Source organism: Micrasema longulum, unplaced genomic scaffold (assembly GCF_059751315.1).
Source record: "Micrasema longulum isolate JH-2025_06_02 unplaced genomic scaffold, ASM5975131v1 h1tg000632l, whole genome shotgun sequence".
Taxonomy (NCBI): domain Eukaryota; kingdom Metazoa; phylum Arthropoda; class Insecta; order Trichoptera; family Brachycentridae; genus Micrasema; species Micrasema longulum.
The window spans coordinates 716,823-744,665 of NW_028277828.1; the positions used below are offsets into that span (position 1 = coordinate 716,823).

Here is a 27,843-nt window from a genome sequence, read left to right on the forward strand (position 1 = left end):
TTGTTGGATTTGGTCATGGCATATCTTTTTCGGTCTTCTTCTATTTCCGCATCCATTGGCATTGCAAATATTTTTAGGCATTTTTTCGCTGTCTATTCGCTCTACAGCTCCTATTTTGATTTTGTCTATGATGGTTATCTGAACTTTACATGTAATTTACGGATTTCAACATTTGTGCATCTATCGTACATAGTTTTACCTTGCATTTACCTAAAGAGATCGCATTTCGAGAGCATTCAACCTACTTTCATATGTTTTTCCAAATTCATAATTCACTCCCATACATTTGGGTCGGGATCAGGATCAGGACTCTATTGTGATCTGCTAATTTCACCTCGTGCGACAAACATTTATTTTCCAAGATTGATTTAACTGCACCGTTCACTCTGTTCCCGAAATAAGATTATTGTTTATAAGGAATACGCAATATTCTTTACGATTATATTTTTAACTGGAAAATAGAAACAAATTAACCACAGCGATATTTTTAAAAACTAAATCATATCATTTTAGTAAATTTAGTATTTATATTACTTTTGGAAAATGTAAGACATTTAAAAAAAGTATTTTTAGAGATGGTAAAAAAATCTGAATTTTATTTAATATCCATCATTTTCATATAAATATGAAATACAATGAAAATTCTGACAAATATATTTTTTTATGAAATTACAGTAAAAATATTCAAAATGAAATATATTTTTTTATTACTTAATAAAATTATTCTGACGGTAAAACTTAGTGTATAAATTATTTCAATTCAAAGAAGTTTTTTTTATTGATATTTTGTAGTTCTTGACCATTCAAAAAATAAGATAATTATTTTTTAAAAACCCGCCTCCTTGTGCGATACTATGTACATACACACTTTTGATGTCCGTAGGATTTGTTACACTTAAACATAAATCCAAAAACCTTAAATGTATAAATTCGGAGAAGAAATCGTTTGTGCCCAACAAACGAGTCGTTGCTTCAGTTTATTTTTATCCAACAGACCATAACACATATCTGCAGATTGAGAGCTTTGAAGTTATTTTTTAAGAAATAGAGATAAAAAATTACTACAACTTTAGACAAAATCCATTTTAAAAAAACCTTAAATTATTTTATAAATAATGGCTTTCTCGAAAAATGGTTTGTTGGACAAAAACTAATTAAAGTGACGAAATACAAAGTGTTATTTTGAATTTATTTCAGACCTCTCCAATATCTATATTTAAATTATTTACAATTTCATAACTCCAATTCTCAAACAATAAACCTGAGAATAAAATTTTGTGTAAGTATTCTGTAATTTGTGGAATGTTGTAAATACGTTGTCGATAATCTTATATTACATACTTAATTGTTTTTATAATTTACTAATATAAAAAATTATACAAATCAAAAAAAAATAAGTACGGCACTGGCTAAACCACCTCAGTAACGAGTTGAAAAAAATCCACAAAAAATAAAGAAGAAGAAGTAACCCATAACGAGCAAAGACAAGCAAGAAATTATTGGACAAGTAAAGCATAGACAAAGGGTATATACTATGTTTAGTTTGTGGTATATACTGAAAAAGCAAAGTAACAAGCAAACAAGAAGATATCTGTAGTCTGTGGAAACAAGAAACAAGCAAAGGCAAAGACAGGCAAAGATAAGGTGCCGATAACCGATAAGTGCGATAGTTTACGTCAAGTTAGAATGACGAGATTAGTCAGTTTAATGAAAAAGTATGTTTATTTAATCCAATAAAATTAAACGTTATTTGTTCTGTAATATTCAGTTCGTTCAACTTCTTTCCGAAGCAGTTTTTTGAGCGTTTATGCATAAGATTGTCTCTCATTGCAACTGTGGGGCTTCTGAATCATGGTATCAGAAGATGAAAAATTCGACCTGAACACTATAGAAAGACAGCTTGGTAATGTTGGAGATCATTTACCGCACATCGTTGACGTGGAATGGAGATTAGATTTCGTCACTAACACTTCTGAATTGGAGAATGTTAACACATTGCAGTACACCGTCACATTAAAAACAGAATGTCCAAATGAAGACATTGTTTTCGCTTGCAATGAGTCCCAATTGGAAGATCTTGTGTATAAACTAAAAGAGATCGTACGACACTGTGAAGCCATAAGCTCCTAAAATAACAATAAGGTATGTTGTTTTATTTCACAATTTATCAGTGAATCAGGATTTTACCCTTTCAATACTTTTATTTGAGAAAATAATTTACTGTTTGTAGAATAACTCAGTGCGCCTTTGATTGTGAAACAAATGTTAACTTATTGGGTGTACTGGTTTGAAAAAAATACACATTTTATTTTGTTAAAACATTTTTAATAAAAATAAATGACAAATTAGATTGCATTTCCATAAATATAAATTAGTACTTATTACATAGTTGTGTTTTAATATGACGTTCACAAATAAAAATTGTTATTTATATATTTAATTATAAAACAAATTCATGTTAACAATTAGGCACCAGTGGCTATAATTTTTTTTTCCTAAACATTTTCTAAAAAGCAAACTAAGACACAAGTCTTCCTAACAGACATAACACTTACAATGCACTAATCATAGTTGTGCACTAAAACTACGATACGAGTTGTAAACTGTAGTGAGGATCTCAAATTTAGAGGTAGAAAATATGATTTGTATAAAGTAGGTATATTTAAACTTAAAATAAATAATAATGTTCTAAAGCTTTGCTTGGTTCAGATTTTTTATCATTAAAAATTCATCTGCATTATTATAAATGCATAATGTATTTATGAAATTGTAAAATAATATAAGACCAGAAAATACCATACTTGCATGTAATATATTTTAGTTATAATACTTTTTAGTTAAAACTGAATTTTATAAAACTTTATTCACATATATTTTACTAAACTTCCATACACTTAATTTAAAAAAATAATATATTATGGCACCATATTTGATAGATTATTGTAATAAAGTATGTCTTAAGTGAAACATGGATAAAATTTGAGATTCAATATTTCAACATTGAAGCACAATTTGTTACCTGTATGATTTATGTAAAAGTTTACTTATATAATAAATTCTTTCAACATTAATGTTGTATTTTACATTTTAGTACATTAAAAGCATTACTGAATAAATTACTGCAACCATTAAGGCACTTCTTTGTCACAATTGTTAGTCCCATAAAACAAATGAAATATTAGCGCTTCATTTTTTCTAATATTGGTATTATCATGTCGAAGGTGGGTCTTTTGCCAGAATCTTCGTTCATACAAATCTTGATCAATTTGGAAATGTGAGGAGCAATTCCCGGTCCGATTGTGATCCTTAGACCCTCCAGCGCTATCTTCATCCCACATTCCATGGGAGACAGATCGGCAAATGGCACCTGAAATCAATTATTTGAACACTTTAATTATCAAATTCTTATAGACACATTTCTCTAATGATTTTAGATTGAACAATGTCATCCGAATTGAGCCGATTACGAGAGGAGAACAGTTTGCTGTTGTCGCAAGTCGAAAAATTGGAGAGAGAGGGATCTGAACTATCGGCGCGTCTTGCAGAGGTGGTCGGTCAGGAAGCGCATATACGGGGGGAGTCACAGCTGCAGTTACAGAGGCAGTTAGCGGAGGCTGAAAAGAGACTCAAAGCTCTCAAAGTTCAGCAAAACAACATCGGAAAGTACACACAAAATCCTTCCACCAGCGATGCTAGAGAAACTGAATTCAGCGATGATATGGTAGAATGTCTTCAAGAGGAATTAGTCAAAGTTCGTCTATGCGAAGCTGAAAACGAAGCTACCATAAGAGAACTCAGAAATCGAATTGGCGAACTCGAACAAGATAAAAAAACAATGCACGAGTCACCCGTTGACAATTCCGTAGCGCACCTTCAAGAAGAGTTGATAGCTGTTAAACTCAGAGAAGCCGAAGCTAATCTGTCGCTTAAGGAACTCAAACAAAGAGTAGCGGAACTATCGGATATGTGGATGAAGCACCTGCAAGAACACCGACAAGAGACCCGTTCTCACGCTAATGCTGGAGTGTTGAGCACTCCTAAAAAAATCATGCGAGCTTGGGAAAACAGGACTGTGGATACACAAAGACTCGAGGAAGATCTAATGTCTACGCGCATTCGGGAAACTGAAACCAGAGCGGAGTTAAAAGATTTACAGTTAAAAGTTATGGAACTGGAGTCCCAAGTTCAAGTGTCTACTAATCAATTGAGGAGACAAGACAATGAAAAAAAATTGCTGAAAGAGGAATTAGAAAGTTGCCAAAGAAGAGTGCGAGAATTGCTCAATAAACAAAAAGAAAAAGAACAAAAGTACGTTGACCTGTCAAGTAAAAATGATTATGAACAGATGCTAGCAAATATTAGGTTTGCGGAAGATTCCCAGAAAATCGCCTCCCTGGAGCATGAGATCTCTGCACTACAGATGAGGAATCAAATAGCCATAGCCGAAGGAAAATTAAAAAATAATGATGAAAATTTTCAAAACTGTCAACAGGACACTGACAAAATTGAATAAAGTTCAGTCCTTAAGGAGAAAAAAAACTTATACAAATGTATTTTCTTATGGGTTTACTAAAGTATCGTAAATGTGTGATAAAACATTGTTCATTAGACACAACAGCTCAGAATATAGTAGAATACTGCTTAACTTTTCATTCATGTGTTTGCGTCCACACAAAATTGAAATAAACCTATTCATAGCTTTTAGAGGCTAAAATTAGTTACCCATATATTACTGTAAACGTAGTTCTATTAGTATTGTCTACTCATGTTTCTTGTGAACGTCTGAATTTAGTGATTAGATTTCTAGTTGACCTTTAGTTTCGATTTTCGTCTGCTACAATTTGTATTCCCTATAGATTAGAAGCTAACTACATTCCAAAATGCGATAATGCTATGAAGTAGTGTTACTGTATCATATCATTAAAATTCAACATGAATTCACTCATGTATCCGGAATCTATGTATCTAATGTTGAAGTATTATTTGTGGTCAATATTTATAAAAGTTAGTTATAATGCTCGCAGAATTGTTATTCTTATAAATGATGTAACATTGCCATAAAATTTAATGTGCCGATAAATATAATAAAGTCCTGATGTGTGAAAACAATTACCCTTTTATTTAGTGCTCTTTAATGTTCCACTCAGTTGGTATGCAAACCGACTATCTAGTTTATAATAAATAAGCATATTTTCTTTCTCTACAATTTTGTTAAGTAAATAATTTGATATAGACAAGATTACCTCTCGTGTGGCGAGCTCCCAAAGCAATATGGCAAAACTCCACATGTCAGCCGCTTCCCAGTTTCTCTTTACAGCAGGTTTCTGTAAAGCTTCCGGTGCCATCCAAGCTGGTTCATATATTCGAGCTTTTTCCTGGAAGGAGAACTTAGCATCTGCCATGTTGATGCGTGCGGTCAAGTCTTCATCAATCTATGGATAATAAGTAGGTGGAAGATGAGCATTTTATTGAACTACCACATTATTTATAATAATAAAAATATGTATATATTTTTATTCCACGTTTATTTATAATTTTTACCACTGACCGGGTTTCGTCGTGCCCGACATAGGCAGGCTGGTGGAAGACTAAACGAATTTCTATGGTATGTACAAGTGCAAGCAGGGATTGTAAATCACCACATTATTTGACAAACACAAAAAGTGTTACGTTCTGTTAAATACGTTTTACATGTGCATGAATAAAATAATAAAAAAACTGAATTTAATACCTATTATAAAGACCAATATTTTGAGGATCATGCTGATATAAAATTATCCCTAGACATAGTGATAGCATAAGGATAATATAGTAAAAATTCTTATAAACCTCGCATTAATTTATATTCAGTATTGCGCTGGGATAGCAACCAAACTTATTTCACACTTATACCCGGGTCCAACGTGGTATAGCGCTGGAATATGCCTGTGATCTGTCACCTGTCACATTTTTCTGTTGTAAAATGGTTTGGATTTGTTTCAAATTCAAACATGCTGTCTTTTCAGAGATTATAAAATGAAATATCGTTTACGAGTATAAAAAATATTATTACGTTTAGGTAAATTTTATTTAGCAGATGTTTTGCCAATGATCCTTGTTATATTTTGCAGTATTTATACATGAAAGATTTATTATAATATGTAATTTAATTTATTACATGAAAATATACAAATCCAACTGTCTAAAAATCTACCAAAGGGATATTTTGGTATGTAATTTATTGTTTTTATGACCAATGTCAATTTGTGCGTGGTGGCCTGAATGTGTTTAAGTAGGTCAAATACTACGCTTAACCTTTAATTTATTTATTTAATATTTAACCAGAATACATCCAATAATTGAATTAACGATACATCGTTCAGGAATACATTCCTCACTGGGAAAACCCGTATCATACATTTTACAATTTTAGTTAATTTAAGTTTGATTTACACAATGACTTTCTTGAATCGCACTGGTGTCCATCATCAGGGTTGATGAGGAATTTCGTGCATCTGAAAAACTTAGATTTTTTTTTCCACAAAAGATAGTTTTAAAATAGACTTTAAATATACAATATTTATCTGATTTTAAAAACGGATTTAGATATTTTCGAGGATAAGGTATTTTGACAGCAACAGTAAAATATGCCTATAATTTATTATTCTTTTTCAAAAGAAATTCTCTGTTTTATTAAGAACCAAGTTCTTCTTCTGCAGTCGGGTTCCTCTTAAATGAGGGTCGTGAACTCTAATGGTTGAAATATGTACCAAACTTCTCCATGCCTCTCTATCTCCAGCAAGGTGCACCACATCCACAAGGGTAGACTTGGCAGCCTCCTTAACTTGATCGATCCAACTTAATAGGGAATTTATTATTCGGTCTTCAGTCCTGAACAGTACTCTCGAGGTTCGTACAAGATATTCTACTATAAAAAATGGACAGATAAAAGTGAAAGTATTGCCATTCCCACTCACCATAATGTGTTTACTGCTGAGGTGGTAGGCGGGCACGGTCTTGTCCCTCTGCAAGGAGTGCAGGAAGGCCATGCCGCGAGCCACGTCGCTAGCGAGGCGTACGGCCGCACTTACGTCCAGCACCACAGCACGCGTGCCCCCACTGGAGTGCAGGAGCCCGTACAGGGAGCCCCACGCCATGTACTGGCTGATGACCACCAGTGTGGGAGGTGCCACACAACACCCTACCTGAATTATTACATTACATTCACTCAAATCTCTTTTTGTGCGATTTTTAAGCAATAAATAAAAGGAATTACATAATTCTGTATCTTGGACCTAAAAGGGTTGTCAGATTTAATTTTTATCTTGTCTACAATTAACCATACTATATCTTCCGAAGAAGATAGCGATTTCGAGCCATATTGCAAATCACAGTGAAGATTATTATGCGGCGACGATAGTTGTACATAATTGGAATAATTATTATTTCTCTAGTTGATGTGCCAGACATCGTTAATTTTTTAATGCTGTATTATTTTCTCAATTTTTCCGAAACTATTTTTATGCAATTCTGGGCTTATTTTAACTTGCAGTTTCAAAGTTATGCAATTTTAAAAATGAATAGAACGCGTCTTCACTTTTTCTATGCAGTCATTGCTTTTTTATGTGATTTTCTGCGGAATGCATCTACCGGCAAGGCGAAGGCAAGATGATTGGTGTTACGCTTCAGGCACTATAAAATATTGCATGTAACACGAGCTATTTTTATTTTTAAAAATATTTTTTATTCCTAACCAGGAACCCCAGGCATGATAGGCAAACGCGCTCACCAGTAGAACATATGGGATTAATCTCCACTCGATTTCTTTTTTAATCGATCAAAACTCATTTAATGTGCCAGAAAAATGCTTATTTATATAATAAAATCAGTAGTATGTCTGTGTCCAGGCGGATGAAGAATACAGTTTGGTATATGAAATAGAACCTGAACAAGGAATTAGTGTTTTTGACTACGCTCGTGTAAAAATCCTAAAAAGTAAAATCAAGTGGGGATAAGTCAGGTCTGTATTGTAGTGATTGGTGCATTCGCCTACCATGCTTGGTCTAGATCATGCATACTAGGTCCCAGGTTCGATTCCTGGCTGGGTCGATGTAAATTTTTTTTTTCACCATCATTCCTATTTCTGAACGCACTGGTGCATAGGGAACTGTATTGATAAACCAAATGCAGAATTTTTGATCACCTGTTACATAAAGGTAAGGTGATCAGTCTTTAACCTCAGGTACCAGTCCAGGAACAGTGAAATATTTCAGTTTCAACAATCTTTAAAATAAATATTTCACGTCCATAATATTTTTTTAAATGGTGGTTCAACACCGAGATATTCCACTGTCCCTGGACTGGTACCTGAAGTGTAAGACTGATCACTTTACTTTCATGTAACAGATGACGGAGGTATGCTGCATTCGGTGTTCCAATTGAGTGTGATGATGAGTAGATAAAAATATATGTATTTTATTACAATACTTACCACTGGTAATATATTTGGATGTGAGAATATACGTAGTTTGGGGAACTCTTCATTAAAGTCTCTCTGTACACGGGGAGTGCATTCTCTTAATGCCAAAATTTTAGCCACAATATCATTCTTTTGCCACCTTCCGCGCCATGTTTCGCCTAAAATAATAATGAGGAATTATAAATGAACCAATGATTTACATAGATTAAGTTTCTCTGCTGATATTTCGTAGTGGAACTCCTTTTTTATTATAATAAAAATACTTTTTCGTTTTTTCCACTGGTATTTATAAAATTTTCGATAGTGATGGGGTTTTGTCGTGACCGACATCACAAGACATCAAATACACATAAGCATTCATATTATTCAGACACACAATATAACATACCACTCTGATCTAAAAATATAGTGAATAATTTTATTACCAACAAAGTAATAACCCTACATCAAATTTTAATTAATATAATATAATAAAATAAATAAACCAACTTTTTTTTTAAACAATTATTTTTTATTTTTTCTACCGACCAGTTTAAAAGCTATTCAAGCTTCTTTATCAAGGCATACTTAACTACTTACTAATGAATTCTATCCTATTTTATTATATCAGTATTATGCTACACATGTGGAACTAGTAAATAAAGTATTTATGTCTTTTAAGGATAGGAAACGTAATTTGAGATGGGTACGCTATACGCTCAAAACTAGATACTAGAAAAAAATACTTAATATATTAGTTCTATTTGTGTAGCAAAATACTAATAGAATAAAAGGATAGAATTCATTAGCTAAGTATACCTTGATAAAGAAGCTTGTATAGCTTTGAAATCGGTCAGTAGAAAAAAAAGTGGTTAAAACAAAGTTGTTTTATTTATTTTATTAATTTCTAGTGCAATTGAAAAACATTCCTATAAGTTTAGATATCTTTCAAACATTACAAGCCTAGATGTACCATAGATTTACATTTACAATAAAGAATGGGTAAGATACTGATTAAGATTGTGGAATCTAATAGCACTATAGACCCACTATAAGGTTCCATAATCAAATTAATTTATAAAATTACAAAGAAATAACAATTGCTTTTCAGTTTTTACTTATTTTGAAAACTATTCAGTAGACCTTAATGTATTTATATTCAGTTGGTAAATTACCAGATGGCGTTGTGGCAATACGCATATGTAGGGCCAACTCGCTGATGTTAATACCCTTGTGTCTAGATAGAGTGGCATCTCTGCTCCTTGTCTTAAGTCCCAACCAAGACTGGTCTTTGAAGTGAATTTTCTTCAAATCTTGGCCAGCTTCTACAGCCAGTTCATGAAGCCTGAAAATATAAGGCATTATCAATACAACTATCAGTGACATATCTATGATCACTATATGTTTGTACACACGGGCATTAAAATATTTGAAAAAGAATAGTGGGTTGAAATTAAACTTTGAAAGTTGTAATTTGTTTACAAATCAGTTCACAAAAAATGTAATAATACATAAATACAGGTAAAAATTTGGTTGCTTAATTGAGTTGTTTGCCTTGTAGTGTAAATTATTGGGTTTTCATAAATAAAGTTCTACAAATTACAAAGTAGCTTCCGTTGTGTAAAAAATAGTAATGGAATAGAAATATCACAAATATTGAAATTATGAATAAGAATTATACTGAATTAACAGAAACCTACAATTTAACTTCTTAATGAGAGTATGCATTAATGAAAAAGTTGTGCTATGCTAAGTGAATTGTTTTTAATAAAAAAAACATATATTTGCTAAAATGATGATAAGACCACATGACATTTTAAAATTATTATAAATCAACAATATCTCTAGAGTATTTCCAAAAATTTGTAGACATGGCTGGATTCCTGGCTGGAAATTTATTGAAACAGAAGGACACTAAACCAGCCAGTGACAGGGCTTAAGCCCTATATATGCCTAGAGCAGAACAAAAACCTAGAGAATCAATGATCTATGAATATAATGGATATAAGTAAAATACTGCATCAGTCGGGCATAAACTATTTGATCCAAATTTTATGGCCCCATGATTAGAGTGGTACGCAGAAAAAAAACTTTTATTCTTCTTTTTATAATCATTCACATTTTATACAGCTTCATAACCGTGCAATTGAATTTTCCCTTGACTCATGCTTGTTAGAGCAGTGAATTAATACTGAATAAAAATGTGATGAACTTACCTTTGAGATAGCTGTCCTCTGGCCTTATCCAAAGGAGTGTCCCCATCCTTGTTGGCAAGAGACACCAAACCTCCGGCATTCACAAGATCTTCAGCTATGGGTCCGTACCCCCAGAAACAGGCATAGTGCAGAGGTGTATTGCCATGTTCATTAATGAAATTCACATCGGCTCGGTATTGCAGGAGCTAAAAAAATATATTTAACACTATTTTTATACCACATACTTGTGAATTTATAAGCGCAGTGAGGATAGAATAAACCTTCGATGAGCAAACATAATATTCTCGGCCATATGATCCCTGATAAATGATTTGATCTGTTAATACACTGTGACAATACATACTGTATGTTGCAGTTTTGCTTCTTAAAAAACTTAACACTTTAAAAAAACCGAGGTTTGAACCCGTTCTACCACGAGTTGATTCCCATATTTTCTGTCACAGCTGTGAATGACTTTTCAAAAATGACCTTATTATTAAAATGTTGTGGTAATTAATAAGAAAACAAATATTTCACTTTTATAAAATATAAAACTAATTTTACTGAATAGGTGATAACATTAGAGTCATAAGTATTAGGAAGTTTATTTATTATTCACAAATATCCAGAGAGCCTTACAACTCTTAACTCTTTAAATTCACGTAAAGTCGGGGGTTTAGGATCACAGGGGGGGTAACTAGAAAAAATACATATTGTGAGTAAAGCTTAGTTTCAGTGATGCCATTTTCATATTTCAGGGTTTAGGATCACAAGGACTATAACTACAAAAATATGATTTTATAATGAACGCAAATATAGATTTCGATCCTACAAAACTCAGAAAATATGATTATGGCATTACTCTAACTGAGTTAAACTCGAAATCTGAATGTTCGTTACCCCCCGTGACCCTAAGCCCCCGAAGTATACACGGTTTTTCAGGGCCATACTGTGAAAGTTCAGAGGAATACTTTTTATGACGTACTTTAAAAAATATTCTGACTAATTTTTTGGAAGATCACATTTTAAAAATAATAAAAAAATATTGAGATAAAAAACATATTTGACCAACAAATCAATACACACCGGACGCGGACTATGGAAGCGGCTGGATAGGGGAGGGGTAGAGGTTTCTAGAATGGATGATAGTCTGAGACATTAAGGATTGTCTCGATTTTCAAATTATAATAATTAATTATATTAATGAAAAAGAGTATTTAAAAAAAATATATTAGGATTTTTTTAAAGTTTACCACGAGGAATGTTCCTCTGAAGTTTCGCAGTCTGGTCCTGAAACACCGTGCATATAGCAACAGTTATATAAAAATTTGAATCACATTAACCATAGAGGAAGTTCAGTGGTTTTAAAACAAATACATGTATCGTATTATCTGCGCTATGATTTTTCAATGTTTTGTATTTTTTAAATTACTCCGCGTGTGATGTCTCAAGCTCTCTTTCGTTTCTTCTGGGTCAGTTCTGCCGGTTGGTCCGTTGATGGTAAGTAAACCAGAAATCTTCTACAATTTTCTTATCTTTGGTTTATTCATATGAACTATTAAGGTAGTTCGTTTTTATTTTTAAAAAAAATTGTACATTTTCAAGAAACTTTGCCATATAATTTAATGCTCTAATATTTACCACATGTAAGAAAAAAAAATTGTATCCAATTTCACATTGAGCTGAAATTCTTCATTGTAAACAAGAGAAGGAAAGGAAGTAAAGAAGAATTGAAAAGAGAGAAAAAACACATTAAAATTAGGATAATTGAGATTATGGATATTTGTTTAAAGGGGCGTTTTTACATTAGAATAGTTGAATGTAGTTATGCAGAAAGCAGCCTGCCGTGGCGTCTTTGATACCAAATTTCTAGTGAAACTCCAATCCTACTATATACTCGTACTTCTATCCATACCAACTGAAAAATAATATTTCGATAATTTCGAAAAATCACTTCAAGGGCACTGGTATTCAATAACAGTTATTGTCAATAGCAATTACTGTTTTTTTACAGGTAGGTATATTTATGTATGTATCCATATAAATATATATATATATATATATTTACTTCTTAACACTGTTCTATCTTTTGTTGCTTTATATTGTATTATTTAAATTTAATGTTGTTTATATAATTATATTTTGTAAAACTTTTATGTATGTAAAAGCCTTATGGGCGTGAAAAAATAATAAAATAAAATAAATAAATAAAATATATATGTATGTATATATACATACATATCTATACCTACCTATTTAGATATATATTTATTTAAAAGTTGTATATAATACTTGAAAATCAAAAGTATAGGTTCCTTTAATAAAATTAGATATCAATACAATACAATAGAATAATATTATGTTTTGTGTATGTGTGCATTTTAACAGGTAGAAAAATGTACGTATAAGCATTTAGTAAAATAAAAAATTCACTCAAAAATGGTAAATAAAAAATGTAGTAATACAAGCATGTTAAAAAATTAGTTCTTCAGATTACAGCCATTTTTTTTATTTTATTTTATTAGGGAAATCAACAGTTCTACATACATATTTTTAGTAAACAAACAGATATAGTGTATAAACTCAGAACTAATAACAGATTTCCACATAGTATACAAAGTTAGTAAAGAATATATATATTACATATCAAATAAATACATACAATTTATACATATAAAAATGTTATTTTAAAGTACTCAATAATCAAAGATTTTTTTTTTAAATAGTCATCACCAAATAATTCATTGAAGTAATGTAATTTAGCATGCATAAGTTATTCATGCTACAATTACAAAATAAAATAACATAAACACATTTTATAAAATTCAAAGTTAAACAAATTAATATTATTTTATAAGAAAATATTGTGAAAATTGAAGAAAGAGTGAGAATGGTTTAGATTGCTGTATAAATAAATATACCTTCATTTACTATGGAAAAATACTGTACACTACCTACAATAAAATATTTTTTTATTTAAATTTAAGATCAATAGCTTGAGTTTTTCTTTTTTGGAAAATATGTCTATAGAACTAAAATGTAATTCTAATAAAAGCGGTATTATATTGTACTTCGGATTCATCTTAAATGATGTAAAACAAAAAACCATCAAAATTCAAAACGGCCAAAATTTAAATATGCGTGAATTTAAAGTCGCTAGTAATACTAAATAAACATGGTGTTAACCAAAGACATGCGAACAGCTTGAAAGCGTGCTAGCAACTAGCGACTACTTGTTGTCCGGTGCTATTCCCTACACGGTACAATGCCACGAGATACCTATAGATGTGAGGCGCAAAAATATTTGTCTTCAGTTCGAATTTATGTGTGACTACCAAAACTTACTCACACTATGACAAATTTGATGTCATTGGGAATAATTATACTAATACCTGTATACAGAGACAAAACTTAACGTGAAGAAAGTACATTCTAATCTCATATGCAAAGAATAACCCGAAGGTGACGACAATAGAATGTACTTTCCTCAACTTAAGTTTTGTCTCTGCATACGGGTATAATAGTGCGGCTCTCGGAAACATCGGTTCAGTTGGCCTCATGTTTACGTATGTGTCATCTCGCGTATTCGAAACTAAGCCTTAGTTAGTAGCAGTAAAGATGTATTTAGCCCGTTTCAAAAACTGTAATTACGTATTTCGTGTTATTTTATCCTATGTTCGTTATTTTCAAGCAAAACTAGACCACAGCGTTAACTAAAATAATTATGTTTTTACTTACGGCACTTAGCACGTTTTTACAATTTTATGTTGATCTTTAAGTCTACTATGCATAGATGTTAAGTAGGTATCTACAGTAAATAACACAGTACGGATCATGTTTGTAGGCATTTTTATATTAATTGCTAGTTTTTTATCTTTATATTTATTTATTTAACTTTTTGTACATAATGTTATTTGTACATTGGCGGGCTTATTGCCAAATGGCAATTTCTTCCAACCAACCAATAAAATAAAAGTTTTATTTTTATAATGTGTTGATATAATGCGAATTAAAATACATATTAGGTACTGGTGAAAAGCAATAACTTCTTAGTGAGGCTCAGCCTCACTTGCTTCATGGGCTTATTCGCCCCTGCAGCCTGCTATAGAAAAGTGAAACTGAGATAATAGCACTTTTGTGAAAAGAGTGAACTATCATATCTACACAATATCGCATTTTTCCAAAATTGTGGACTGGCTGCTTCTGCATAACTACGTTCATTTCATAGTCCCTGGACTGGTACCTGAAGCGTAAGACTGATCATTTTACCTTCATGTAACAAAAATTATCAAAATACGACGCTGCAATTGGTTTACCAATGCAGTGCCCTATGCACCATTAGGTGCGGAAAAGGAATGATGATGATGATAATGATAGCTATTCAGCGGATAGCACGGCTGATTTAATGATTATGCATAAATATATTTTCAAATCCATACCAATTCCATAGTGCCATACTGTCGTTGAAGGACAAAACAGATGTGGTGTGATAGGGGTTTAGTTCTTAAATAAAATTTTAATCAAATTAAAGATGTGGACAGATTTACATAGATATTGCAAGATAAAAAACTGTGCATTCATCTTAAAGCAAAATAAAAGCAGTAACGGTGCATAAGACCTAATTAAGGTTTTCGCTCCGCCTTGCTTAGAATTCTTAGGTCTGCCAACAAATTTCACAGTCTTGATTTCTATAAAAACAAGTTGTCTTCTTTTATGTGATCACTGAATCAAATTCAACTATAACCATCCCTCTCCTTTTTCCATTCCCACCAAGTCCAATTTTGTTCCCTCTCTTCCTTAATGTCATATCAATAATTCTGTTCATAGCCTTGTACTAATTCTATCATAAATAAATCAGTACCAGTAGAACAATATTATGGTGACCGTGCGCCGCAGCCAAGTGAAGTGGGATATCATCCCCCCTGTTGGTGGCGTTAACACGAGCTCCCCTCTGTACGAGCATCTCCACGAGCTTCATGTGCCCTTCCTTGCAGGACCAGTGGAGAGGACTGAACCCATGGTCATCACTAGAAAATATACAGAAATACACTATTGTAAGCCATTTGATCATGTAAATACTACTTATTATTTTTACGGATTATTAATATTTTTCAATATTGCACAAAGGAATTTGGGCATATTGTTTATTTTAGATATCTTTCGTGTTTACTGAAAGAAAGTTCAGAGAGGATAGCTTCGTTTTACTCTAATAACTGGGTATTTTATTTTAACATTTTTGACACTTAAATTCCACTGTTCATTTTTTTAGTTATCTACCTATGCCTTGAAATATATATTTTGTAATGGACATGTCACTCCCAACAGTCAAATCAGTCACTCAACAGAGCGGTTAGGCTGTTTGTTAAATGTCGGAATTCCACTGAATAGCTAGGTCGTTCGTTGAATGAATTAAGATAACTCATCGTTCAACGTGTTGGCTGGTTGAAAGCTAGCCCTTTGGAAACGGCCAAACAAAAGCCACCGGGTTAGGTTAGGATAGGTTGGGTTAAATTTAATGATAAAAAAAGTTTTTTTTTTTATTAAGTTAAGTTAAGTTACTTATTAAGTTAAGGATTCATTACTAAGAATTTAGGATTAAGTAAAAAAAAACGATATTCTTTTTATTATTAAACCTAACCCAACCTATCCCATCCTAACCTAACTTCACATAACAAAACAAATTAAAAAAGAAAACAATTATTGTATAGTATTAAAATTAAAGAGGCTAAGCGAACGTTCATACAACAAATGGCCTAGCCATTCAATTGAAAGCCAGCATTTAATGAACAACCTAGCCGCTCAATGGAGTGGCTGATATAATTGTTTGGCGGCGACAGACATATCAAATAAATAAATTGAAATCACATGAATTGTAATATACAAAAAATAAAATTTATAAAATGTATTACGAATGGATGAGAGAAATCAAAATATATGAGATGAATGATGCAATTAATTTTTTATTACTTATTATCTTCATGGAAGTGGAAGCAGGTTTAGATCAATTTACGAATTGTGTAACATTCAGTATTGCTTACGATTGAACATTAATATTTCTGAAATTCTCCAATCTGTTAATTTTCTATCATCAAGTAAAAGAACCGAAACTCTTATAAATGTAGGTATGGATATCAATATTATAAATGAACAAATGTATGGACCTAAACCATCATACTGTCATTCAAGGATGTAAAGATGTATTAAGAGAGTGGTTCAGTTCTCAGTAGAATTTTAATTAAGTCTGTGAATATTGCATATTATCTTGCAAGGGCATAAACTCTCAGGGGTGTTATTCTGAACCACTCTCGTGAAACGATAAAACAGTTTTTCTCGTGTAATTTGAATGTAAATACATGAGATAATACGGCCTCGAAAGCGTTTGAAATACCAGCCCAGGAAAATCACCATTATAATCTTAAATTTCTTTGATGAAATGAGATTGATTACAATTTTTAAAAATCAGTGATAATTAAGGCAAACATTAAAATATCAATAACTTGATTGAAATAATTAGGGAAAGACAAAAACTGAAAACTAGGATATACTTATATTTAATTTTTTTATGTAAGAATGAATGTACTAGACTTTCAAGTGTTTATACCAACTTTTTTTTTACTGTAACTTTATTTTCGATTTATTGTTTACAGTGAATGTACAGGTATTCATTGTGTGAATAGGGCACATACGGAAATGTTGTTTAAGTAAAAATTAGGTTGTAATGAATAAAAATTAAGCCATATTCTTGCTCCCACACATATCCTTCCCACTTACGTCATGAGCCTAATATGGAACCAGCTGTTTGTGGGCGTGTCATATTTCCCGTAAATAGTAAGTTGAAAATAAAGCTACTATAAGAAAACTAATATCCAAACTTTGCCATCAGAAACATATTATTTAATAGGCTATTTACCCCAGGTTCATATCATGTTCAGTGTCATCCAGCCATACCCTCACTTGCATAGTATTTCCCTCCCTACACCAGTGAAATATATCTTCCATTTTGATGTTTCACTGCTTCACATATAACTGAAAATATGGGAGAATTCGAAAAATTACACGAACATACTAGATTGCACAATACAAGATAAATACGGACCAAAACCCGAAATAAAAAAATAAACAAAACAACCCACGATCCAAAAGTAAATTAGACAGACCTGGTGTTGCCATACATAAATCGAAAATAAATAAAAAATGTGGTTACAGCAAAATATAGAATGGCATTCAATTATGTGTTTTATTGTCTATTATATATGAATAAAACATTGGACTATGGATTATTCTGAATTCTGACACATTCTTCATATTATTTTCATTTTCGTTTCATTGTTGAATTTTTCGCGCCGTTTTTTTCGGCGCGTGTGTGCAGTGGATTTATTCGTCATTTCAGTATTCCATTCTGTTTCAATTTCACTTCAACCGGCCAAGCCAAGTGGTAAATATCACGGTACTTCTTTAATTGATTTCTTCAGGATATATAATGGAAAGTCCTATTGATATTGAAGAGGTTAACCCAGATATGTGTTGAAATTCGAAGAACATTGCAAAAATCTTCTATCGAATCCGGCGAATCGTAACAAGGTATGTGTAGATGAAATTTATTTTCACCTGTTTCGCCACATTTAAATTGTAAATAGCATTTTGATTTTGAATTTTTGAATGACCTTGTTTAACCTTCCTCAGGTTCCCTTATTGAATGCAAATGCCTTGCATCATTTGCGAGATAACCGGCTGGTACGGTTCAGGGGCATGATACAAGATATGCACAATCCGGAATTCTATTTTGAAACATTTGAAATCATCAACAAACAAACAAAAGCATCTCGGCTTAGTTCCGGAAAGTATCGGGATACTGCTGATGTTGCTGTAGGTATCAATAATTAACTATATTTAATTTTTGAAAAAGCACGCTAAACACTAACCACCGTCAACTCTACTGAAAATAAATATTTATTTATTTTTTAATGCAATACATTATATATTAGGTACTGACTATATTTGAAGACATGAGTGGATAAAGGTGTCATGTGATAAAAACAAAAAATAGAGATATCTGAGCTAAAAGTTTTGAACATAATATAATCAATAAAATACCTTCGATAAACAATATATTAAAATGAAAACCTTCATTCACTCTCAAAATTGTTTTTCTGCTATTATTTATGGTGTAGTTCGCTTTGTGTTAAGTTAGGGTTTTCTAGGACAGCGGTGCCCGTATTTTAACGGCCATAGTGAACGGTGATGCAGTGGACAGCCGCCGTAACGTTGACTAGAGAGTGGTTTCCTATGGAAACGGTGTTAAATGGTGTTGATAACACCGTTTTCCTCGGAAACCACACTCTAGTCACCGTTACGACGGCTGTCCACTGCATCACCGTTCACTACGGCCGTTAAACTACGGGCACCGCTGTCCTAGGAAACCCTAGCTTTAAAGGACCATACATAAAATCTTAACTTCTGTAAAAAAGTGTATTTTCAAAAATTGGGGACATAACGCCTTCATCTACTTATATATATATATATATTTGGTTAATTTATATAGCGCCGTTTTTGTGAAAATCACCTTAAGGGCGCTGTACAATAAATAAATATCCCAGCACGTCTTGCAGCTACAGAGCGCATGGACAATAAGAAATCTAGCCCCTATTTACATTTTAATTTTTTTATTTGACAATGAAGTTTAGAGTTTTAGTGATATTTTAAAAAATGAAATAAAAAACAAATTTATAAAAATACAAGTTAGATTACAACAAGTCTTGCAGCTACTGAGCGCATGGACGGTTGGAATTCTAGACCTCATTTACTAAATTTGGATATTTGATAGTTGATAACATTTACCTATTGAAGCTAGATTACTAATCGTCTTGCAGCTACAAAGTGCATGGACGAGTGAAATTCTAGCAACTTAAAATTATCAATAAATTTACAAAAATAAACATTGAGCTTAATAGTAAATTTGTAAAGTGTTCATGATAAAAAGTAAACCACAAAAACTAAACAGATAAAGCACTTCAACACTATGGATAACATAACAGATAAAAATATCCGAAGGGTAGCTTTCGTAGATTTTGGGTAGTCACTAGTCACTGTTGCAGTGTCGCACATGTGCAAACGCATGTTGTTTTCTAAATTCCTAGAAGATGGTCCGGTCCACGTGTAGTTGCCGGAGGGGAAAGAAGCCTATTGTTCCAACGACTTTGTATCCATTTTATTCTGTATTGTTTCGTTTTAAATGTTTATGCAAAATTCCCGCTCAATTTAATTTATTTTGTTACATTATTATTAGACAAATGTGAGTATGAGAGTGGTTTGAGGATTGACGTATATATTTTTTATGTATGAGTATATTGGAAAGAATATTTTAAATCTTTTGAGTATTTATCAATAAGTTCACTTTTAGTAGCACTGTTGTAATTTATCGTGGGAGGTAGTATTCCAGATAGTTAAATCTTGGTACATTTGCATCACAAATTAAAACATTTTTAAACGATTTTAATGATTCATATACTTTTTTATGATGTTAAAGTAGGTGAAAGTGTTTGAAAGTTTCCGTTATTCACTACTTGTCACATATTTTAGTAAGAATAAGGCGCAAAATAATGCTTTAAAACGAATAGTCTTCTTTTGCCCCTCTTTTTGTCTACACATCAACCACTTATAAACACTAACACAATGTTGGTTTAACAGTTAACAATTTATTTTCGAATTTTAAGCTACTATTGGAAAGAGAAACTATAATTCACGCCCAGCCGGTACGGAGGCTGAGCGTGAATTATCTTGTCTTCATTTATTAAATAGAATCTTTTCATATTATCTTTAAGTTTTTTGTGCAATTCATATTACAATACCTAAGTACCTAGTACAGTACCTAAGTACTCACTATATTTATTAAACATAATTGTTCCAATTTATATTTTAGTTTTCTTTTTAGGTTTTTTTTTAGTAGTTCATGCTTTTGTAAATAAATTTGTGCACATGGAATCTGTAAATTCGTTTTTTTTATTGCAATTAAAATTTTTGATAAAGGCCATAGCTTTCATAAATGATTCCTATTATTGTATTGCTTTACATTTTAATAGTTATATGGCTGATTGGGTATTGCACTACCCGCCAGCCGAGCTGAAATAAAAAAAATAAAAAATTATAGGTCTATATGTAATCGACAAATGGTTTAAAATTTTCTGAAAAGTTTAAACGTAAAATATGTTTTTTTGTATTTTAGGAAGATGAGCTTTTTGAATTACACCTCTACAAACTTAAAAAGTGCGGAACGTCAAACCATTGTCACAATATCTCTCCCTGGTTTTAACGAGTGGGCCCAGAAAGTGGAACATGATTTACATTTTATGCCACACCTTATTCACCCTGCCAGCACATCCAAGGGTAGTACTTCAAACCCAACTCCAACCCTGAAGAGAAGCCTCGATGAGGCTGATGATGACCAGTCCAGCCTCATGGAGACGGGTGAAGGGGGACAGGCTCCCAATAAAGACAGGAATAGAGAGATAAACCAGAATACAACCCAAAATGTTGCAGTGTCGCACGAACACATTTTGAATTTCCCACTTCCGGACGTTGCTGGAAAAGTTTGCCTGATGAAGGTAATTTTATCGCCAAATACTTATTTTAATATGAAGATGATTAATCCATCAGACATATTGACAGTATACTTTTCAAAACCTGTGATGCTGTGATAGAAAGATGGATGTATTGTTGAACAAAAAAATGTGTTTAGTGCCTACGGTAAAATTAATTTCATTTGCACTTATTTTTGTGTGATTTTTTGGATACTGTTTTCTTTTTACTGCTTAATCTATTGTTCAAAATGTATGATTTTGGTAGTTGAGGGTTGGTGGAGCTCCTACCCCAGTTAGAGATTGGCAGAAAACACAAGTTTGCTGTTTGAATGCGTATTTATTACACGGCGAATAAGATATAGCACTTGGTTGTGTAGTGCGAATGTAGCGACGATGAGGGGTTGAAGAAATCGCACTAGAACTACATGCTGGAACTGAGTGACTGCATCAAGCAGAGTCTTCGGGCCGGCTGGAACTGAACTGGGCGTTGACTGCGCCCTGTGGACTCTTTACAGACCGTGTTTTTTTGTTGTTCATATCTTAATGGTAGAGTTGGTGTTAATGTACTGCAGAACAATGCTCTTATCTTTCTGTGCAATACTTTTAGAGTTGCATAATTTGTTGTATTGTATTCTATAGAAAACAATAACATTGCTTTATCAGTCATCGCTCTATTTCAGGCAAAATGTTTTAGCACTTGTGTGTCATCGATTATGAACCCCAGAAAGATATTAATTATTACTATGTTGCATAATAAAAATATTTATTATTGTAATCTTTGCAATAAACTATTGTTCTTTTTATGGTTGGTGCTTTTGTCTACCATGCTTGAGGTCCCAGGCTCGATTCCTGGCAATGTGGATTTTTTTTATTTATACAACACGGCAGAAGGCCCAGTTCCAGTGGTAATTCAAATCACAGAACATTCAGCCTTGAGAAAAATCACATTTAATTTTTGTGTCCTCATTGGGAATCAAACCCGGAACCTTTCTTGCATAAGTTAAAAATCTTAACCACTACACCACGGAGGCAGCCTTTGTGTATAAGATATTAAGATATGTAATATAAGAAGTATATAAAGCTTCGGTTTCTTGTTGTGGTTTTGAAGAATGTTTCAATAAATTTTCAAATGACACATTTGATAAGAAATCACTCTATGAACATATGAACAGTATAGCAAGCTACAGTATAGCAAGCTACAAGCTGCAAGTTTTATGTTGAATGTAAATAATTTATTATCGAATAACTTATCTTTAAATAAAAGTTATAAATTCCTGGATTCCATCAAGAATGGTCAACAAATAACCTAAATAAAAGTACATACTTATGATCTAAATTTGTTGCAACAGAGAGGGAAATCATTTTTGAGAAGTTCAGTTGTATGAATCTCACCCATATGATAAAGGTTTCAGCTCTTTTACTTCACAAAAGTCAACAGATGGAAGAGTTGAGGAAATGTGGATGTTTAAACATAGGCAGAATGGTGAATGTTACATAGCATGTAAAGTGGTAGCTTAAACCAGCCAATGACAGGTCACAAGCCCTGTAAATGCCTAGACTTCCATATTCCCTTCTCAAAAATGTTTTCCCTCTCAGTTGCAACAAATTTAGATCTAAAATAAATCCCTCGAGAGGAAATCCAGCTTGTCTACAAACATTTGGACACTCAAAAAATTGTTGAGTAAATAATTTACTTCATCTCGTTGAAATGTGCAAATTTTTAAATATATTTAACTCTCCATTGGCCGCCCCAACCATTCTCGTCCCGCTCTCCAGGACCTTGCCTTCTTAGGCAACAGCATATTTAGCCTATATGGTTAATCAGGCATTGCCTATTGGGTGCCGATAGGGTATGATGAAGATGAATGTACTTTTTGACCGCATATTTGTAATGAATAATCTCTCAGTGTGGTGTTTAAAAAAAATATTTCTACTTTAATAGGTGTACAATGAGTATGAAGCCTTAAAACTCAATGACATGGTGGAGGTAGTAGGTTTCCTATCTGTAGATCCCATTCTGGGGAACGAATGGAACGGAAAAAAGAACGAGGCTACGGGAGAAGACATGGATGTGGAAACATTAACCCACAACCCTCCCCCTAGTCTGGTTCCTCGGATACACGCTGTGCATGTTGAGATCTTGCAACATTGTAATCCTCTTATTAATGGAAAGTTCGATACAGGTATTTATAGAAAAATAATTATCTAAGATAGAAAATTGAACAAGAAAGTGTTCAGAAACTGGTCTAAGCAATAAATCTTGTATTATATTATTTTTTAGAATATATTTTTTCATATTAGAATTTTAGTGGAGTCCCAAACAGGCTTAATTAATGTATGGAGCTAATTTTGTGAGTTTTCACGTGCCGTATTATTAAGGTACAGTTTTCTGTTTTGAATACCTTTTGTTGGTGCTAATCATTATAGGCACAAATCTCTAAAAATATGCCTATTACAGTAAAAAAAAATGTTTTGATTTTTCTATTTCAGAAAAACACTTATTAGAAGCAAATGAAGCCAGAGAACATTTACGCTTGACGCTTACGGAATTACTATTTGGAGACTCTCTGGCAGCTGATTACCTGATATGTTACCTAATTTCTTACGTGTATGTTTTGTTTTAATTTTTGCATGTAAGCATGTATTTTTCAAATATTTTCACATAGCTCCCAAGTTATTTATTATATTCATTGTTAAATTCAAATTATTATTTGAGTTTAGTAACTATTTTAATTTTATTTATTTATTTAACTTCTTGTTCATAATATAAATTGTTCATCGGCAGGCTTATTGCCTAATGGCAATTTGTTCCAACCAACCATTAAAATAATATAGAAAGCTAAAGATTTCCAAAAATAGAAATAACAATATTTGTATATAAATCACATTAAACCAGTACTGGTACTCAATGGGAAAACTGACAAAAAAATGTTTCTTCAGACCTGATTTAAAACAAAGATACATCATCATCATAATTCCATGTCCGCTTCCTAGCTGGAGCATATGGTATCCACAAAGAGCCTCCATGCATCTCTATCGGCCGCCAACTCCTTTGCGTCCTCCCAAATCAGCCGGCAAACTGTCGGCAGTGGACGTCCAGGACGTCGAGAACCTAAAGCCTTGTAAAGTAGGCAAGCGTGGTTAAGGCTCTCAGGAGGCATCCGCAGTATATGGCCTAGCCAACCGTATCGCCTCTGCTTGACGACAGTTGTCACTGGAGTTTGCTGCGTCCGTTCTCTTATTATCTCATTCCTTACAAAGTCAAACCACCGCACACCCAAGATTCTTCTGAGACACCTATTCTCAAAACTCAGAACAAAGATACTGTAGAAACATTTTTAATAGTAGATAGGAGATGAATCCATAGTTGAGCCGTATGGAAACTATATGAGTTAGAGAAGAAAGGGAAATTGTGGATGAGTATTGTGAGGGCGCTTTGAGAATTAGAACGAAGAGGTAAACCATGAACTGATGAGCATTACATAAAATAGAATTTGACATTAATTTTGCTCAAATAATATTTGTTGATATGTTCAACTATGATCCTATAGTCTGCATTTTTAATTTTCCCAACCATATTTATTTATTTTTAACATTTATTATTATCATTTTCAATCAATGAAATAATCATTAGCTACAATATTTTGGGTTTGTTCAAATATTTGTAGACAAAAGGCTAAATTCGTAAAATGTACACCTTGGCACTGGTATATTGGAATACATTGTTAATTCTAGTGAAATATTATATAAACAAATAAACAAGTCAAAACTGCCAACATTACTTTGGTGGAAGGCTTTTTCTTTCTAGTCAATAGCAAAACAGAAAGTGAATATTTTTTGTTTTACATTATAGGTATATTCGTAAGGATGTTTTAACTCTAGGAAAGTTTGCTTTAAACCTGTCAAACATACCGGCTGCACTTCATCCACAATACACAAGCCATCTTTACTCCATCCTGCAGCTGATGCTCACCAAGAGTTACTACCTTCCCCTGACTCTTGACAACATGAACACACTAGCGTTCTTGCCAAAGTGAGAAAAAAACTGACATTATTTTTACTTTTGTTTTATACCTACATTTTGTAGTATTTTATAATTTTTTAATCAACTTTATTGTTCATAACGGCGCAGTCATAAACTAAAACAGTAAAATAAAGATTTTTTTGAAAAATTTGTGTAACGGCAAAGAAAAAAATTGAACACTTTGCTTTTAAACCAATTTAATATATTTACGTACAATATTTTGTACTTATGTGAAATTTTAGTCATAAATGATCCACATCAAAAATATCTAACCTCTTTTAGTATCAATTTTAATAGTATATTCGATAATGAATATTTCTAAATATTTCTAAACGTTTTCTAAATGTGTTTGCGGCAAACGCTGCGTATTCCGTGGACAACCAGACGCACAAATATATCTGTACTTCAGGAACTAGACATAAGAGAATGACTAAAATCTATGTGCAAGAAGAATACTGCAGTTCCTTGGAACCTGCTAGTTTGGAGAAAACTATCCTCCTGGGAAGTGTCGAAGGGACAAGGTCGCGTGTACGTCAACCGACAAGAGGAGCGGCTTGATCACTGAATTATCACTGACAAATGCCTTCAGAAGAGCACAATACCGTTCCAGATGAAGGAAGACTGTCCACAGATGAACCATGCCTGGAGTCATGTGTGTTAACCATCCTCAGACATGAGGCATGGTTTAAGAGAGATTTCTAAAGATTTCATTAACCTAGCTGAATAAATGTTGGTATAAAAGTGGAAAGATTTATCATCGATTTACATAATCTTTTAGAATTCCCGCTTCAATTTTTTTTTTTTTTTACATTTGGATTTACTTATACAGATTTTATTTTTTAATCATCTTTAGGAAGGACTATGAGTGCAACCGTTTAACAAGTGGAATTCTCCAGTTAAGTAAGAACACTCACCTCGTGCTAGATGAGACTAAAATGGAACCAGGACAACTAGACAGTGCTGGAGTAGCAAACCTCACCGCACTCGGCAACATGATACAGTCACAAAAGATACAATATGATTTCAAATTTTATCACATGGATTATGACTGTGATATACCAACCTTAATTCTCTCTGAAGGAAAATCTCTCTTACCGGTATGTTAACATTACCTCTATGATCCTTTTAATATTTCTAAAATAATTCAAAAGAATGTGCTTTAACCTCTGTGAATGCGGACGACACTGTTCATCCGAGTGAAAATTTCCTTACGAGATACTGCTGACTTGAACATATCGATAATCTTATCAACATTTATAAATGGTTCAGAATTTGGGTTAGAGAAATATTATTTTACTATGCAAAAATTGTAGTTTGCACCGAGATACAAAATATTTGTTCTTGTCATTTCAGAGTGATTTTCATGTACCCCTTGTGGTGGATGAAACAAATGTAGCCATTGTGAATGAAATATTTGAAGCAGCAAAGCATTATTTGAATAAAGATGTGTTACATAAAATAAGAGTATATCTTACGACTTTGCAAATGGCCACATTCACAATTGAAGATGAACCAGAGGTATTTAATTTGTCGTCATACATAATTAACTTAATTTTTCGTTATTTTTAATTTACTAAAATTAATTTTACATTGATTTTCAGTATATTCAAAAAGACTTTGTAGAAATGCGGAACAATCCAGATACAGCGAAACAAGTTTCCGCTGAAAGTTTACACAATCTTCTAGTGCTTACCAGGCTAGTAGGATTATCTAAAGGCCGGAACAAACTTGATCATGAATGCTGGACTTTAGCTAAGCAAATGGAGCAACAAAGAGAGCTGAGATTAAAAAAATGAATATTTCTTAAAACGGAATACTTATTTCTTCATCAGACATCAACAACAAAACAACTTTATTGATAAAAAAATGTGCTGATTGCCATAGCTGCCAGAATCTGAAGAATAACTTTTTTCACCGAGTCAGAATAAAAATAATCTTTAGCATTTGTCAAATTGTAGATATTTTATGTGTACCGGATGAATTTCCATTTTTAAAATACAATTAATACACAATCAGTATGTGTAAAAAAAAAAATATTTAGAATTTTTATTTTCACAAACTAATATGAGTTGATAAATATCGAACGTCAGTATGTCCACCGAATTTATTTTACATTTGTTCTAAAAAGTGTAGTAAAAAAATATGATCATTTCACTGCGATTTCAAATAAAACATGTCCTCATTATTACAATGAAAGAACTGTCAAAAAACTCTGTTTTAATTCAGAAGCTTGTAGGTCCACATGGACATTGTGGTGGATTGTTGTGGACATACTGGCGTTTAATATTTATCAACTCCTATGTCAGTAATTAAAAGGTATATTAGAATTCTAAGATTTTACAAATTATATTCTTAATTGAAATCCACTCACCCAGTATGAACTTATTTTGTATTTACACTTTTAATGTCTCTGTGAAAATGTTGTTAAAACTACATAAATATGTGCATTATCTGTGCATGTACAAAATTTCTTCAATTATTGCTTGAGTATTTTTGTTATTTATTTTACTTATTACTTAGTTAGTATTGTTATAGACCTTAACTAAATAAAACAATCGCCTATCTGAAAAATGTTTGTAATGACTATTGGTTGCCATTAAATGCCTTTTC

General features: G+C 32.4%; 3 protein-coding genes across 4 annotated transcripts; 2 read left to right on the forward strand and 1 right to left on the reverse strand.

The window, feature by feature from the left end:
* The first annotated feature begins 1,631 nt into the window (after positions 1–1,631).
* On the forward strand, positions 1,632–5,109 carry LOC148280006 (ecotropic viral integration site 5 ortholog-like). 2 transcript variants are annotated; one of them, XM_088229072.1, is made up of 2 exons: positions 1,632–2,142; positions 3,435–5,109. In XM_088229072.1, exon 2 carries the CDS (start codon positions 3,443–3,445, stop codon positions 4,511–4,513), a length of 1,071 nt encoding a protein of 356 aa, XP_088085198.1. In that variant the 5' UTR covers positions 1,632–2,142; positions 3,435–3,442; the 3' UTR covers positions 4,514–5,109. The 2 variants fall into 2 exon arrangements, with proteins under 2 accessions (XP_088085198.1, XP_088085199.1); XM_088229073.1 differs by having other exon boundaries at positions 3,435–3,570.
* Ilk (integrin linked kinase) lies at positions 2,304–17,811 on the reverse strand. Its single transcript, XM_088229071.1, has 8 exons — positions 17,543–17,811; positions 15,494–15,659; positions 10,654–10,838; positions 9,613–9,782; positions 8,471–8,616; positions 6,957–7,184; positions 5,244–5,432; positions 2,304–3,367 (listed from the first exon to the last, which is right to left on the reverse strand). The coding sequence occupies exons 1-8, from the start codon at positions 17,629–17,631 to the stop codon at positions 3,179–3,181; spliced, it is 1,362 nt and encodes a 453-aa protein (XP_088085197.1). The 5' UTR covers positions 17,632–17,811; the 3' UTR covers positions 2,304–3,178.
* Positions 17,801–27,804, forward strand: LOC148280008 (mini-chromosome maintenance complex-binding protein). Its single transcript, XM_088229070.1, has 9 exons — positions 17,801–18,213; positions 18,316–18,498; positions 20,855–21,233; positions 23,152–23,392; positions 23,700–23,817; positions 25,063–25,242; positions 26,087–26,330; positions 26,587–26,751; positions 26,835–27,804. Exons 2-9 carry the CDS (start codon positions 18,491–18,493, stop codon positions 27,027–27,029), a joined length of 1,530 nt encoding a protein of 509 aa, XP_088085196.1. The 5' UTR covers positions 17,801–18,213; positions 18,316–18,490; the 3' UTR covers positions 27,030–27,804.
* The last annotated feature ends 39 nt before the right edge of the window (positions 27,805–27,843 follow it).

Coding starts and splice junctions, on each gene's coding strand:
- Ilk (XM_088229071.1), bottom strand. CDS start 17,631: ATGGAAGATATATTTCACTGGTGTAGGGAGGGAAATACTATGCAAGTG. Junction 8,617..9,612: donor TATTGCCACAACGCCATCTG/GTAATTTACCAA, acceptor TTATTATTTTAG/GCGAAACATGGCGCGGAAGG. Junction 3,368..5,243: donor GGGAGCTCGCCACACGAGAG/GTAATCTTGTCT, acceptor AATTGATTTCAG/GTGCCATTTGCCGATCTGTC.
- LOC148280008 (XM_088229070.1), top strand. Junction 21,234..23,151: donor GAAAAGTTTGCCTGATGAAG/GTAATTTTATCG, acceptor CTACTTTAATAG/GTGTACAATGAGTATGAAGC. Junction 26,331..26,586: donor AAGGAAAATCTCTCTTACCG/GTATGTTAACAT, acceptor TTGTCATTTCAG/AGTGATTTTCATGTACCCCT.
- LOC148280006 (XM_088229072.1), top strand. CDS start 3,443: ATGTCATCCGAATTGAGCCGATTACGAGAGGAGAACAGTTTGCTGTTG.